The sequence below is a fragment of the Cibotium barometz genome, chromosome 23 (genome assembly GCF_041138505.1).
Source record: "Cibotium barometz isolate CiBa-2024 chromosome 23, ASM4113850v1, whole genome shotgun sequence".
NCBI lineage: Eukaryota > Viridiplantae > Streptophyta > Polypodiopsida > Cyatheales > Cibotiaceae > Cibotium > Cibotium barometz.
In genome coordinates, this window is record NC_141068.1 from 34,199,813 (window position 1) to 34,216,780 (window position 16,968).

General features: G+C 40.4%; 1 protein-coding gene across 1 annotated transcript; it reads right to left on the reverse strand.

The window, feature by feature from the left end:
- Positions 1-580: 580 nt before the first annotated feature.
- LOC147625866 (arginase-like) lies at positions 581-4,075 on the reverse strand. Its single transcript, XM_086817740.1, has 8 exons — positions 4,042-4,075; positions 3,763-3,944; positions 3,505-3,664; positions 2,851-2,987; positions 1,365-1,486; positions 1,283-1,319; positions 1,083-1,193; positions 581-844 (listed from the first exon to the last, which is right to left on the reverse strand). The coding sequence occupies exons 2-8, from the start codon at positions 3,919-3,921 to the stop codon at positions 581-583; spliced, it is 990 nt and encodes a 329-aa protein (XP_086673866.1). The 5' UTR covers positions 3,922-3,944; positions 4,042-4,075.
- Between the last annotated feature and the right edge of the window lie 12,893 nt (positions 4,076-16,968).

Below are 16,968 nucleotides of genomic sequence, written 5' to 3' on the forward strand. Positions count from 1 at the left end.
AATTGTAATAACAAAAGCCACCAAAACATTCGAAAGACAAATCCTTTTAACTTTGTGCGTGTGTCTATTTGTAGTGTTACATGTTGGCCCTTTATCACATTATGAGTATTAAAAATAACACCTCTTTAGAATCCAGATGAAAATAAGATGCAACCACAAATATGCATGTTAATCGATTTGTCTTAATTATGAAAATGTGAATGTGAATGTGTAATGAAATTTTCATTTTGTGATCAAATGAAATTATTTTCTTCAAAATCACTTATTTTTCCATAGATGGCACAAAGTAGGCCCTCTTTCTTTTGAACAAAGATATGTAGGAACACAATCATTACTAGAGCATTACCATGAATGAAAATGGCCACATGAATCACATGATTAACTTGACTAACATGAATGATTCTTAAAACATGCTTTTTCCACATAAGATTCAATGAGATAGTACTATCCCATTGATACATAGATTAGAATCCCTTGTAGGTAATTGGATGCATTCAATCTTTCAATGCTCATGTTTGCATAGTGTGAACATAATTTATTACTAAGATTGTTTGGCTATGATTATCTGGAGGGGTAATTTTCACATTTTTGACATCTTTGCAGTTAGTTCCCGCACAAATTTTGATGCCACCATGGTGGTCATATGATATGATGTGTCACGTTGAGGATTGTACTCCACAACATCGCCTGCAACAATGTCTCCCTTCAAGTGTTGTAAGATATTCATCACATCACGGAAGGAGAGTCCACTAGACTCTATGTGAGACACTCCTGGTGCAAAACCTGGGTCGAGGCAATCTACGTCAATGGATACGTACACACCTTTTGCACCCACGCCAAGCTCCTACAATACACAGTCCAACATGAACATAAATAATTTTGTCACATGGCAAATATGGTGATGAAACATAGTTGAATGTCTTTTCATGGTTTAAAATGGTTTTTTGCCACTTGAGTAGTAAAAGGTGGGCAAAATGTCCAAGTAAAGGTTGGACAAAAGGCCATATATGGATGCATCATCATTATCAAAATTAAGCTTGGAGCATTATTCTCAACTTAAAGCTGGGTAAGATGTGGCATACCAAATTCTCCAAAAATTCACGATGTTTTTCAAAATGCCTCATCTCATAAAGCTCCACTCCAAACCTCTCGGCTTGCGCCCTCCCCTCTTTGTTTATAAAACGTATTCCAACCTTTGCATTACAAAGAAAAGAGCAAAAAATTATTTGAATTTCTTTCACGTACTATTATAATGAAATGAAAGGAGAATATAAAAGCAAACCTGCAAAAGACGACGTGCATGGCCACCTTCCGTGAGTCTACACACGACTCACGGAGTCACGAGTCACAGGTTTCTGACAAACTCGTCGTTTGCCCGTGGACATGGAGTCTCTGGAGTCTGAGACTCAAGGACGGAAGAAGGCTGAGAAATTAGAATGAAGAAGAAGGCTGGACACTGCACAGTGCACACACTCGTTTTGCATACCTGGAAAGAGAAGTCGTAGCATAACTGGAGGCTAGCACTGAGCAGTGAGTGAGTGGACTGTAAGCGTCCTCGAGTGAGCGATAAGATAATGACTCGATAATTTATAGTTAATTTTATAAACGTTAGATTCTATAACGATTAAAAATAAATGTTTTAAAACGTTTAGATTCCATATTACATAACGTTTATTTTTTTTATTTACATTAAATTTTATAATATATATATAGTGTAAAAATATGGTATATAAAAAAATTTTATTTCAACCAATAAAGGTGAAGTACCGTTGACTCTTATAGTTTGAAAGGTATTTTGATTATTCCTTTTTTTATTAAAAGTTATCAAACCTTTTGTAAATTTACTATGAGACTAAAGGAAGTTTTAATATGTGTGTAGTCTACGTTATGACAAAGGGATCACTATTAAAAATTGAGCTACAAATAAACATGAGAATTTACATCATAGAATTAAGACATTAACTATTCAAATTTAAAACCTCTAGTGGCTCCCATGGGTCCAAAGTGTATGTTAGAAATATTTTGTCATGTACATTAGTGCTAAGTAAGTTACTTGGCAACATTCTTTCGCAAACCCTAGGCATTGTGATGGTTTATCTTTAACTATTGTCTAACCTTTTGTAACAAAGGGTGACAATAATTCCAAATGTCTTTTTTTTGACATTTTTGCATATTTCATGGGTCCTTAGTACAATAATTCCAAATGTCTTTATGTTTGACTTTTTTGTATATTTCATGTGTCCTTAGTACTTATTGCTGATTGCACGCCATTTAATTCATGTCGAGAGATAGGTGGTTAACTATCACACTATCTTGCCCAATGGAAAGTGTGAGACACTATACTCAAAGGTAATTTGTTGCAGCTTCATTTTAGTAACTACAATGAACTCAAATGCTTGAAAGGTTGTGTTTGGAGGAATTCCCATAGGAGGCTTCCTATATTAGAGTGCTCATCTAGGAAAGACTACCAATATCACCTCCACCAAAATTTGCAAAGCTCATAATTGGCAAAAGACAAGCCATTTGGTGTTTCCTTTTACAAGGAAAATTGCGTTGGCTTTGTTATTCTTACATTAAATGCAAGTCTTGCATCATCATCTAGTTCTCAACCTAAATTCCCATGCAACCACATTTTAACAATTAGTTGTGAACACAACCCCTCCACAAAGCAAGAAAAGTTAAATCACAACCACATTTTAACAATTAATTGTGAACACAACCCCTCCACAAAGCAATAGTTAAATCACAACAAGCACAAGATGAGAAGAGTCCATGTGGTAATAAATAAAGTAAAAGACAAGTAAAGTTAAGTAAACCATCACTTGAAACGTCTTTTAATTTCATGTCTACCTGATCCATGACCAGCTTCACAGAGCCTTCAGAGACTGTCTTCATTAAGAGTTCATCTCCGATCCCAAGATTTTGCAACTCTTGGACTGGAAAATCCCCAACATCAGCTAAGACCCATGGATCTGCCAAATCCTTCCCTGCATGGTTATGTGACAAGTCAGGAGGGAAGTTAGCATGAGCCTCTTCATGGAAGCATTGGTCCTTTGCAAGCATATTATGAAAGCATGAGGTATTTCTTGTACAAGAATATGAAAGCCTAAGGTATGTCATGACCGTCTCTTGAATCATAGTCGTGATAGAAGTTAGCATGAGCCTCTTTATGAAAGCATTGGTGCTTTTTGCAAGCATATTGTAAAAGCATAAGGTATTTCTTGTACAAGAATATGAAAGGGTAAGGTATTTCATAACCATCTCTTGAATCATAGTCACGACGAGTCAAAAATCCAAATTTGCAAGTTAAAAATGCAAACCTATTCATTAAAATGCTACGTACTATACATAGTCACGAAGAGTCAACATTCCAAATTTGCATAGCTCATGATGTGTCATATGAAGGTGCAACCACTTCCCCCAAGTGACGTTATGTGTCCTCTCCCCCCTAACCACTCATAAATGGAGGAAAGTAGCAAAATGAAAAGAGGTGAAGCACCCAACCTTCCTCGGTTGTGGAATTGGCACTTGCAGACCAAATGGCCTCTCGTACAAACGGAGGAGCAAAAGCCGTTCCTCGATGGTAAGAGGAGTTGTGGCCCAAAGGAAGTCCAAGAAGATAGGAGACTGCTTGTGCCCCACCAGCAGCATGCACAACCTCAGCCTGTACTAAGATAACAACTAACACACTAAGTCAGCAACAGGGATGATGGAATGCATGTTACTAAGAATTGGAAGCATTAGACGATATGATAAAATTACCTTAGCCCTTGCGCGCTCGTGAAGGAGAGCTAGCGAAGTGTTTATGACACGATCCTGGGCATGGCGAGACGATGCTGTTACTGGGATGGTGTATCCGGAAAAGTTTCTCGCACGCAGCTGGGTCTCGAGCTTTCTCAGGTGCTGGGCAATCCTCATCATGGCTGCAAATCAATCAGAAACCTCTGCTACAAAGAAAATGGACAAGTCGTAAGCATGAAATCTCTGTTCCTACACAAACTGGTAAACTAGAGAGTAAAGGCATGGAAGCAAGGCGACCACCTTATAATAATGGTCTGCTAGTTGGTAATGTGAGTGATGGAGCAATTTCTGGAAATCGGAAGTGGAGATTATCTACTATCTAGAGTTGGTTACAAGTCAGGATTCCTGACTTCTGACAGAAACGGCTTGGCCGGCAATTTGATCACGAGGCCAAAATAAAAGCCTGAAACTTGTACACTTGTGCTTTGTAGTTTGGCTCGCAGAATTCGTACCTACTAGTACACATGCATGCGCGTTGCCAGTAGCGTTAACTTTGTGTGTTCAGGCGTGCGAATACTTTGCCAGTAGCGAGACTCTCGTGCGTCGTGAATTGTGTACAACTCTGACTCCTGCGCTTAATGCTCTTATAAAGGCCAACTTACGTAATATTTTTTTCATCTCTGGAAATCGGAAGTGGAGATTATCTACTATCTACAGTTGGTGACGAGTCAGCATTCCTGACTTCTGACAGAGACGGCTTGGCCGTCACGAGGCCAAAATAAAAGCCTGAAACTTGTACACTTGTGCTTTCTAGTACACATGCATGCCCGTTGCCAGTAGCGAGACTCTCGTGCGTCGTGAATTTTGTGCAACTCTGACTCCTGCGCTTACAACTCTGACTATCTGCAAACAAGGTTTGAAGATAATTCCATACTTAGCAACATGAAGATCCTTGTTCCTGCACAACATCCACTCTTGGAGCGACCATTGAAAGCATATGGCATCGAAGAAGTTAGTAAGTTAGTGTCATTTTATGGTAAGGATCATGTACTAGGTATGTTTGAATATAAAGCATTGGTTGATGGTGATGAGTTAAAAAAAGAGTTTAGAACTTTCAAAAATCAAGCTCCAAAAGACTTTGTCCGATATAGCCTAGTAGAAGTCGCTTCTTCAATAGCCAGCAATGCTTCATGGAGAGCGATATCTCCCAATTTACTAACGCTATGTCAAGTTGCATTAGTTCAATGTGTAGCAGTGCAGTGTGCGAAAGAGGCTTTAGTGCGAGAACCATGATCAAGACTCGCCTTCGAAATAGGCTTGAGACTAGAAGTCTTGATGCTCTTATGAAGATTGCTATTGAAGGGCCAGAAAAATTGTGTGAGGAAGAGCTTCTAGAATGCATTGAGATTTGGAGTGCAAAGGCTCATCGACATCTTTTTAGTTCAGAAGGTATTTGTTCACTTATTGTTCAATAGTGATTTCTTTTATTGTTTTTTGAAACAATTATTATCCATGACTAACACTTTTATGAAGAGGGAAAAAGAGGAGTAGATAGACTACTCTTTTTCCCAAGGGAGCATGGTGTAGCCATGTAAAATGGCGAAGGGGTTCAAATCCCCTACTCTCTCTTAGGTTGGAGATGGCGAAATTTCTTTGTTTACGAGACATGCTTTTGGAGGTGATTACCTTGCATGCTACTTTTTAACTTTACTCATTTGATATGAAAATATCATGAATAGATATCTATTTGCTTGTTTATTACAGATATTTCGTGCAATTATAGAAGCATTCGATCTTCAAGATTTTGGAGGATTGGGTGGATGCTTTAAACTTATGTTGATTCCAAATGTGACTCAAGTTTAAAGGTATGATTCTTGAAACATTTACAACACTTAAAGTTATTTTTTTAAAGTTTCATGTTTTGGGTTTGTTATTGCTCTCAAGAGAAGCATTTTCCATCTACTAGTCTCCGATTAGTTTGGTTAGCAAAACTGGCTACTTGTTTTCTAGCAAAGTATAAATTTGTAGTATGTAAAACTTGTTCAAATTTACCCAAGGAAGGTCTTTGGCCGGCTCGTGTAGATGTGAAGAGGATATGAATTGCTCATTTTTTCCGAAACCGGTTCACTCATTAGAGAGGAGGATTTCAACATAGCTCAATTTATAAAATTTCCCGAACACTGCTTACAAGGGTACATGCTTTTGGGATAGCACGTTACTTTGATTTTTGGCCCTCACAGAGTTAAGAGCTTGTTGGATTTGTTTGCAAACCAGCATGTGGCAAAGTTCGGGTTCACTTGTGCATGCAGGGCTGAGGTGTCAGCAAAGAGTTCTTTAACATATCAAAATCACCTGCAGACATGGTTTTTCCTTGGGTCCTTTCTCTAGAATAGGGGCCAGCCCAAAATCCAATTTCCAAGTATGAGCTGCCAATGACAAGTTGGTTTACAAACCAAGCTGCTTGCGTGAACAAGCTCCAAGGGTCTGAGGCAACTATTTCAAAGAGTTATGCATGCTGACTTTTCTTAATGCTGCTTAATGTTAGTTTAAATTCAAGTTAGTAGTAGTTTAGTTAATAGTCGTGAAGTATTTTATCTTATGTGAGATTATTTAAATGGGGTCTCCACTCATGTCCCAGCATTTTTAATGGTCCATGCACCGGAGTGATCGACTCTAAGGTGCTAGCGAATTCATGAGCTAGGGCACGGGTTTCCTCCGAGCGTCAAGGGCTCATAAGAGCCTGAGACCCTGGCTGGTCAAAAAAAAAAAAGGTCCATCCCCTCTCCACTTCTCTCCTCTCCTCTCTTTTTACTCATCTACCTGTTTCCATATTTATTCACCTTCACTTGCATTTTTCACTACCCCTTTCCTTCCACTTTTCCTTCCCTTTTACAAGTTATTGGAAAACATTACTGCCTAAGCTTGTTAAAAGCAAGACTATAGTGGTTTAGTCACCTTATTCACTTATGTTGGAGAGATGTAATTGCTTTTATTTTGTCAATGTTTACTATTTTAGTAATGATGTGGTTAGTATAAATTTTTAGTTAAATGTTAAATTAGATTATATGTGATGGCTTGTTTTGTCTTTTAGCTTGTATGACACCACCCTTTATTAAAAGCACATGCTATTATTTAAATGTAGGAAGAGGGTCCCGCACTTATATTTGATGGTCCATCCCCTCTTTCACTCTCTCCTCTCCTCTCTTTTCACTCATCTACCCTTCCCCATATTTATTCACCTTCACCTACTTTTTTATATTTCCCTCTCCTTTCAACTTACACCCTTCATTTTGGTTTTACAACTTATTGGGAATTTTTATTGTAAATTTATTAGAGTTACTTTAAAGTTTCTCTAAATGGGAGCTTCGTGGTTGTGCCACCTTGAGACACAAAATGTAGACATAATGTCAATTGAAATAAGTGTTTCAATCCAATAATTAACTAGCATGTTTGACCTTGAAACCTAAATCACTTCACTCATTATTAATGACTATTTTATAATGAGAAGCAAGTCAGTTTGTCAACATCCATCTTCCGATTGTTTACACAAGTTTCAAATGCTACAAAAACTAGGCAAAATCAAGCACCTCCTAGCTCTTGTAGTGCATGGCTACAATGTGCTCCATGTAAGATATATAATATAAGCTAATTTTGTTTTATAAATTCTAAACACTTATATTTCTTCTATATGTACAAAAAGTTTCAAGAGAATTTGATATGAAGGTTAAGTGCACCATATAATAATGCCAATGTGAATTGTCAATTATTTCAATATTGAAATATAAAATGTAATGTCAAAAAGATGTTCAAATCAAAGTGCCCATAAAGATTGAATGTGCAATTTGAAGTTCATTATCAAACGAAAATAGCAATTTTCTTGTTTTAAAAGATAAATGTGCAAGTCTAGTCCATTTTCACGCAAAGTATAATGGTGTCACTTCATCTTTGGCCCATTGGCTTTGGATACCACAAACATCAATCTAGATTGTAAATATATCCACTATAAATGCTTGGGCCTACTGTGGTTTTGTTCTAAGAACTTAGGTGAAATCTTGGCTAGTGTGAATCTGTAGATTCATCGTTGGTCTCCTAGTAGCCTAGATTGTTGGAATTAATGTATTAGTTAAGGAAGTGGAAAATGTGTAAGCAATAAGGGTTAATGGCATGTTTTCTATTATTTAAGGTTTTTCCCTCAAACCACAATAAGTTGTTGAGTTAGTGATAGTGTGTGTGTTTCAACCCTAGTTGGGTTCCACACTAGGGTTTTGGCATGTTGGGTAGCCATTGTGCTCTCATTCTTGCATCTTGTAAATGAGTTATGTCTGCTTTATTCCATGCTTTTCTCTTGCTACATTTGGTATTAGAGTAGGCTTTGCCTTGCTCTCCCAAACATTGATTTCTTCTCTCACATTTTTTCCTCTTAAATACTTATGAAAATTCTCAAATGCTAAAGCAGCGCACTGCTTTAGAGATTCCTCTATCTGACAGCCAGGATGGCACAATAAATGTTGTTAGAGGGGGTAGGTAATAGCTAGCAGTAGCTGGTAGGCTACTGCTAAAGCGGCATACTGCTATGTATAGCGGTGCACTGCTTTACTAAAGCAGCACACTCTAGGCAGTTGACAGTTTTTCTGTGTCGACACAACTTTGGACTCTATCAGGGGGTTTTTTTGTTGTTTTTTGATCTATTTTGACACAAATGGACACACACAAACACACTCAAATGACCTATCACAAAAGAAATCATAAACAAACATTTTTTTCTACCGATTTGACCTTTTTCCTACGATGTGACACCTAGAACCGGTCACTTCAAACGTCAAATCACAACTAAAAAAGAGATTTCGTACTAGTTTTTCTTGATTTTGACAACAATCAATCAAAAGCTAACCTTTCTACACAACTTTCAACAACAAACAAAACTCCTATCACCTTCAAATCTCTCCAAACTCACAAAAACGGTCTATACTCTAGCTCAAGCTTCTAAGCTCGAATCGGGTGGATAACGATGGAACGATTGGTATTGGTGGAGCGTACCTGACTAGTATCCGTAGCAATGGCACCAAAAATGTTAAGTCTTCTATGTATGCGACTCACATGTCATTGGGGATCGTCCAAGCATGCCGCAAGTGAGTGCTCAACTCATTGCTACTTCTAGGTAGGAGCCAACCTCGTAATCGGTTCTACGAATGTCACGTTCGCAGCTCCCAACTTGTTGCAAATGCGATTTCGCTTGGAGAGGAGAGGCAGAGGGAAAGAGAGAAGATGGCATACTCGTGAGCGTGGGTGAAGGGGAAACCGTGGACGTAGCAATCGCATGAGACCATAGAAGGAAAGAAAGCATGCAAGAAATCCAACACCCTTAAGGGAGTGGAGGGAAGCTTGAGCTCTTTGCATTCAACGTGGTATCCAACAAGTGAAGACTAAAGTCAAAGACTTTGCCTTTTATACAAGTACCTTTTTTCAAGGGAGGACTAACCCTTTCCATCTCTTGCACTCTCTCAAGCTCTAATTCTCCTAGCTAGTGGCGCAATGTGCGACCACCCTACTCTAGCTTCCCTCATTTTCTTTTTAGCTCTCTATGTACATGGCCGAATCGGCAAAAATTGTAAGTACATATATTACAACATGGTGGGCTGCCAAAAGGTTAACACACCCTAAGACCCATTTCAAGTTTGGTACCAATTAGACAAGTGACATATCAATGTCATTGGCCGACGCATAATCTTCCTTCACATACGTAACATGCATGTGGAAATTGGGCATTTGGCCTTTCCGACTAGACATACGGGGTCCAATTCTCTTTATACTTGGCAAGATCAAGGAAACCACTCAACTTAAGAACAGTTCCAAGTTTGGTACCAATCGGATAAGTGCATATATCAATGTCGTTGGCCAGCCCGTATTTTTCCTTCACATACGTACCATGCATATAGAAATTGGGGCATTTGCACTTCCCGATTGGACATATGGCATCCAATCCACTTGATACATGTCAAGATCATGGAAAACACTCACCTTAAGACCCCTGCCAATTTTGGTACCAATCAGAGACTTGCACATATCAATGTTGTTGGCCAACGTGTAATTTTCCTTCACATACATACCACGTGTATGGAAATTGAGCCATTTGTCCTTCCCAATTGGACATACGATGTAAGATGCTCTTGATACTTGTCAAGATCATGTAAAAAACTCACCTTAAAATCCATGCCAAATTTGGTACCAACCGAATAAGTGCACATATCAATGTCGTTGGCCGACCCACATTTTTCCTTCACGTAAATACCATGTATATAGAAATCGGGGCATTTGGCCTTCCCGATAGTAGATAAGAGGTTCGTTGCACCGGTGGTGCGGTCCCGCTAGTTCCTGCGTTTGCTTCTAACACGACCCACGGACCTTCAAAACTCTCTTGTATGCACCATATTTATCCATGGCCGTCTGTGTAGTCACATTGAACAAGCCGCCTCGGAGACAACAGTGGGACAATATTAGAACCAACGATTCTTGACGTTTTCTGCAGGTAGCGGAGCATCCACGACAAGGCGTGGGGATCCTTAGCCGGCCTGTTTCATCATTGAATTCCATGTTTTTGTAAGCACTGCTGCAATGCTAGTGATGAATTTCGAAGTGTAATTTTTTAAAAATAAAAATAAATTTTGTGCCTTCTCTCTTCTCTTCTCTCTATCTATTAAGGACGGATCAGCTCTACGCCACGTGGAACTATGTGGTGATCTAGTGAACATTCCTTTGACACGTGTCGTACAATAGAACCATCAACCCAACCGCTCCTTCGGAGTCGCGGCCAAAAGGTTCCTGGCCCAAGGAAGCCCCCGACAATGTCATCGTGGCTGTTGGTGCCTGTGCTAAAAATCTTCCTCTTGATATGGGCATCCCAGAATTCGGCCTTAGCCTAGAACTCACTGAATTTGGCCCCTCCAAAAAAGAAAAAAGACCCTCAGTCCCAAACACAAGTTAACATAGACTTGCCGCAAACGAACGACGACTCAGCCAACAAAGGACCTGCGCCCGAAGACAGCCTAAGGCCTTGACACAGAAGAGCAGATTAATGCTCGGAATATATTCACAAAAAGCATCGATGGAATGATGGATGTGTCTAGAATATAACCACGACAACGATTTGACCACCCAGATCCTGCGCCAAATGAATTTTCAAACGTTGCAAAGCTCGATTGCCTTCCATGTGAGCAAGGAGTTTTCATTGGTATGTGTATTCCAGCCCTCACACATCCATTGGCACGGCAATTTGACTGGCTGAGAGTGTGCGAGAACAAGCTTTTTGTAACTGGAGCCACTGTCCACAATTTTGTCTCCCGGCCGCTATTACAAGTCTAAATAACATCGGGATTCTTCAACGCTTTGCAAGGAAACACCCTCTCCTCACATATCCATCGATGCAATTCCTTTAACGACTCCTCAAGATATTAGGGAAAGGCCTCCGGGAGGCCAGAAGGCAACCGGCGGCAGCCGGGGGCCTTCTTGCCGACCGGTGGCCTTAACCGTGTCGTCAAGGGTCTGGGCGAGCTGGGAGGCCCATTTCCTCCCGTCGATGGCGACCTGTGAGACTATTCTGCCAGTCCTGCCGGTATTCCAGCAAGCCCAGGACCTTGACACATTGGGGCTACTCTCTTCCACAAAAAGACAATAGCAAGCGGCAAGTCAAAGCCATCTCGAACTACTGTGGCGTACATTCTTCTATGTAATGACCGTTTTTATATGAATGTGTGGAGGCAATGATGTGTACCCATAAGCAAGCGGTATCATTTAAGTACAATAGGACGGGTATGTAGAGCTTATGAGGACGTAATGCTGACGTCCGAAAGTTCTTTACTCTGATTTTATATTCACGTGATCACAAAACTTTTTTTGTTAATAACATGTGTGAACATGTTATTAACATGTTCACATGTTAACATGTTCTCAAAAAAGCCAGTGGCAAGCGACCTGGTAACCGGGAAAAATCCCGCCGGGCTTTTGCTATACCCGGCGGGCCCGCCGGGATAAAGCAAAGCCCGACGGGTCCCTGCGGGGTCGTCATAAAGCCCGGCGGGGTACAATTTTCTATAAATATGGGCCCGCGGGGCCCTTTGGGATTTCATTGCTGACAGCATACACAGGTAATGAAAACTTGTGTGTGTGTGTGTGTGTATGTGGGTGTGTTCGTGCGGGCAGCCGCCCACTGTCGCAATGCACGGCAAGATGTGGGTGGTCCGCCACACGAGGGATGTGTGTGTGGGTGAGTTCGTGCGGGCAGCCGCCCATTGTCGCAATGCGCGGCAGGATTTGGGTGGCCCGCCACACGACTGGTCTGTATGTAAGGCCATTCTTCGGAATGGTGCTTACCCTGGGGCACTTAGTCGGTAACGCGGCTAGTCTGTGTCCTATGGTAAGTATGGCACGCCGTAGCGGTACTAGTCGGTAACGCGGCAAGCATAGTATCGTTATGGCGATGTCACCTTCCCTTCCCTTCCCTTTGTCAAATGCGGACATATGGTCGGTAACGCGGCCAGTGTATGTTCGTATCCTATTGGTATTCCCATAGAATCGGGCGGCATTTTGTCGTTAACACGGCAAGTTGGTGTCTCCGCTAGTGCATAAAATGTTTTTTGCATATTGCGGCATTTGATCGTTAACGCGGTCGAAAAAGTGTCGTAAATTTGCTTGCGTATTTCGGCATATGATCGTTAACGCGGTCGAATAAATGTCGTAAATTTGTTTGATTTGACTTGTATTGTTTTTATTGTGTTTGATCCATGCGATACTTGGTTGCTAACGCGGCATTAGTATTTCATGGATCAAAGTTTACATCATATTGTCTAAACGTTTTATTTTATAATATCGTGATTCGTAACTCGAAAAATATGAATCTCTCTCTTCTTACCCCCCTCTCTCTCTCATGATACACTTCACAACCCTTTCTCTATCTCTCTCATGATTCACTTCACAACACGATAGATGTGTAGATAATGATTTTTTTTAATTTCTCTTAAAATATACATAATTCTTAATAATTTCTTTTTTCTCCCTCTATTTACTTAAAAATTAAAACAATACATTATTTTTCTCTTTAGGAACTCTCTATCTGTCACAACTCTCTCTTCCTCTCCTCTCTCTCTCTCTCTCTCTCTCATGATACACTTCACAATTCTCTCTCTCTCTCTCTCGCAATGATACACTTCACAACTCTTTCTCTCTCTCTCTCATGATACACTTCACATCTCTCTCTCTATCACGATAGGTATGTAGATGAGGAGTGCTTTAGGATTACAAAACATTATTTTTCTCTCTTTAGGAACTCACAAAACTATAAAAAATGTCATTTAATTTTTCCTCTCTCTATCTGTCACACCTCTCTCTCTTCCTCCCCCTCTCTCTCTCTCTCTCATTCGATAATGTATACACTTCGTAAGTAATAATGCGCTTGTTGTGGTTGTGTCACGTTCGATAATGTATTGCATGATGTTGAGTTCAGTAATGTTGTTTGCTATATTCTGTTTTTGTTTGATCATTGATAAGTAATGATACACTTATTGCTGTTTTCTCACGTTTGATGATGTATTGGATGATGTTGAGTTCATTAAAATTATTTGATATTCCGTTGTTGTATGAACATTGACGATATTGATATACTTGTTGCTGTTCTCTCACGTTTGCTTGATGTTTATTTCAGTAATGTTTGATATTCTGTTTTTTTGTGTTTAGTGATATTTGCTAGATTTACGAAGACGATCAACATGCTTTCTCCCGAAGAGCGCAAAATCGTTCTGCGAGCAATTCGCATTGAAGCGGTCATCACAGTATCACAATGTACTGATGATGTCGTCAAAAAGATCAATGAGTCTGAGATACTCATGCGAGATCTAATATACCAAATATGGGAAAATGCACAGCGTCGGCTTCGGAGCGCAGCAATGCTGAGCTGCTAGATAGACAGAAGATAGCAGATTTCAACCATCAGCACATAACACGAACCATTTTTGGGGAGCATGCGTGTAGCATGCAGTGATCTTAGAGATGCTGCCCCGCCTGAAGCCAATATGCAACGTCTACAGTTATGGGACATTGTATGGAGCGAGCAAAGAGCCAAGAGCAAGCGCATGAAGGAGTTGGATGCAGAGTCCCTCCCCAAAAGAGTGCGCATTGCCCAGGATGTCGCTGCAACGTTCAGTCAGGTAGATGCAAGTGGTACAGGTGTCATTAATCGTACCATCTACAATTCTATATGCACACATCTTATTGGCATCCCGCACGAGGCTCTTCACGAAGGACGAACAATAGGCTCCGGTGTTTTTGGAACAGTAAAAGAGTATGCAATTAAAGGTATATCATTTTTACCGGAGCACATCACTTTTTGCGGAAAGCACTACAAAGGAGAAGGCAGCGCGAAGTTCGAGAGCTTCCAGGCAGAGCAGGGTATGCAAGTGCTACATCCATCGATTGTCCGATGCATTGTCTTTACAAAAGAGGCTCCTTGGATCACAATTTTCCCGTACTATAATGGCGGCGCTCTTGGTGATACTCTTCTGACGGTTCTCTTCAGATTCAGTGAGTTCACCAGAGCAATTTTTCGTTTGGATCGAGGATGGAGACAACCCCCGCCTGATAATATCCCTTTAAGTCATCTAGAACTTTAAAAAATAAAACAAATAGTAATAAGCATGCCACATATTATGCATGCCCTGGTGGAAGGTCTAGCGGCAGCACATATGGCAGGTATTGTACATACCGACCTACATCCTTTCAATGTAGTGTTGGATTATACAAAAGAGCTAAAGCCACGCATAGGTATTATCGATTGGGGGTTGCTGCTGAGAGCGCCCAAAAAACGGGTGTCTCTCAATTTTGTATTTGAAGCAGACAAGAACCCTGAGAAGGTGGCACAGGCAGTCTCCTACGCAGACAGAGAGCGAAATAAACGACCGTGGATAGCCCCAGAGCTTTATGATCCATTTTTGGCAGATGCATACACTCCTGCATCTGATGTTTTTGCCTTGGGATATTTATTACAAACTTTATATGACTTTTGGCAGAAAGTGCAAGAGTTGTGGATGGATAATAGTTCCCATGACAAAGTTACCATGGATACTATTATTCATAGAGTCAAAAATTGGATGTTTCTGCCTAATCGCGATGAGCGAAAATCAATTTTGCAAGTAGTTGAATTTTTTAGATCACTAAATACTGACCCTACGAGGGCACAACGTCCTCTTGTAGAGCTATCGGTGGCATTCACCCCAACTTTGTAATGATACAGTATCAAGAGATTAAGTTTCAGGAATGGCATTTTGTTTCTCTCTTCAAAATTTGATGTGTCCAATGTTTCAAAATTTTGTTTCTCTCTTCATTGAGTCTTTGCAATATCTCTCTCCTCTTGTGGTGTTTAAGTTTATGTTTTCTCTTCAAAATTTGATGTGCGAGCATTGTTTGAAGTGTTTTTGGAGTCAAGTGGATATTTCTCATCGAGTCTTTGCAATACATATCTCCTCTCGTGGTGTTTGACTTCAAGATTTTGAGAGTAATGGTCAATTTATCTTACATTGATCTTTACAGTTCATTAAAATCCTAAAGTCATTTACGTTCATGCAGATATGGAGCAGGCGCAAGCGAACGAGCATCAGGAGTTAGCCAAGAAGGCATACGAGCGAATGAAAGCCCTTGCACATGGCCTGACAGCTCGCGAAGCTACAAGAACAGCATGCAGGTTATCGAAATGGACAAATCCAACTTATGCCCAATGGAAAGACATAAACAAACGCGTAACCACAGAGATGATAAAGGAAATATGGCCATGTCCAGATGGCGAGATTAAGAAGGGAAGATGGAAGATTTCTCGTTGCACTCACAATGATATCAAAACTAATGCCGAGCGCATTTTCTTGGAGGTGTACGGTCGTCCTCTCCATAACGCCGACGCTCCACTCTATTTTGCTAAAATGCTATATGCTCACTTTATCCTAGAAACTCCAGTGGACTTCGCCTCCAGAGAGGCCATTGTCAACACCCACGACATACGTGAAGAGACAGTGACATTCACAAGAGAAGAACTTGCTCTCATGGTGGAGGGCGCTGGACTTGAGTTAAACCAGGTCAAAGAAAGCTTAGGGGCACAGCTAGCAGAGAAGGAGAAAGAAGCTGACCGATTAACTCAAGCGTCAACTCCTCCCCCGGCCAATAGAGGGATTCAAGAGCAGCTAACAAAGATCAGCCAAGATGTGCAGAGCATCTCTTCACGTATTGCTCCTGTGCGCCAAGGAAACCACATCTGTCATTTTTTGATACATCTTGATCTTGTGGGAGTTTCTGCTGAGGCTACAAGTTCCTCCACCCCCCAATGTCCTGTATGTTACAAAGTATTCGATGGGTGGAGCGGCCAGTATATACTACCATGTGGACACTACTACCACTTAATATGTTTAGTGAGACAAATGCAAAATACTTCCACATGTGCATTGTGCAATGTCCCAATAAATCAAGGTATTTATACAGTGTTCGGCATGGCTAGCGAATATAAACCACCACGACCTTTAGATACAACTCCTAGTGCAATTCTCAATTTATTTCAAGATGAGAGCTAAGAAAAACAAATTCTACTTTTGTATTGATAATTTCTCCAAATATGATCATTTGTACAAGTACTTTTTATTAAATTAATGAAGTGACTTCTTCCTCTATGTCAGTATCTTGCTCCAAAATTCTTTCACCGTTTACTCTCTCGTCTGCTAAATTAAGCTCATCTAAGTCAATGTCTAAATTGTCTTCTATCTCAAGGGTGGTGCACAACGTACGTCCAACATCAAAGTTCTCGTCTACTACATCTTCACAATTGTACATCCATCTGGGCATATCTTCTTCATACTCTTCGCTTTCGATGTCTCGCAAGATCTTTTCAGTGCAGTACATGTAAACAAGTTTATCTGCTCGATCTGCAAGAAGTCGATTGCGAATAGTACTATGAATATATTTATACATGCTCCAGTTTCTTTCTGAGCCTGAGTTTGAAGAGCACTGACTTAGAACCTTCATCGCAAGGTTGCGCAATAAAGCATAATGCTCACCACCATTCATCATCCACCACTTCCATGCAGGTTGCTCTTTAGCCATTTGTTGAACAAGGGAGTTGGAAAATAAACCCTCTTTCAACCGAAATGAGGTCATCTCCTTTATGCACTGTACACGATCATCATCATTATTATAGAAAGTGTT

Coding starts and splice junctions, on each gene's coding strand:
- LOC147625866 (XM_086817740.1), bottom strand. CDS start 3,921: ATGATGAGGATTGCCCAGCACCTGAGAAAGCTCGAGACCCAGCTGCGT. Junction 1,487..2,850: donor TGAAGCTGGTCATGGATCAG/GTAGACATGAAA, acceptor TTCTCTTTCCAG/GTATGCAAAACGAGTGTGTG. Junction 845..1,082: donor GTGAATTTTTGGAGAATTTG/GTATGCCACATC, acceptor TGTGTATTGTAG/GAGCTTGGCGTGGGTGCAAA.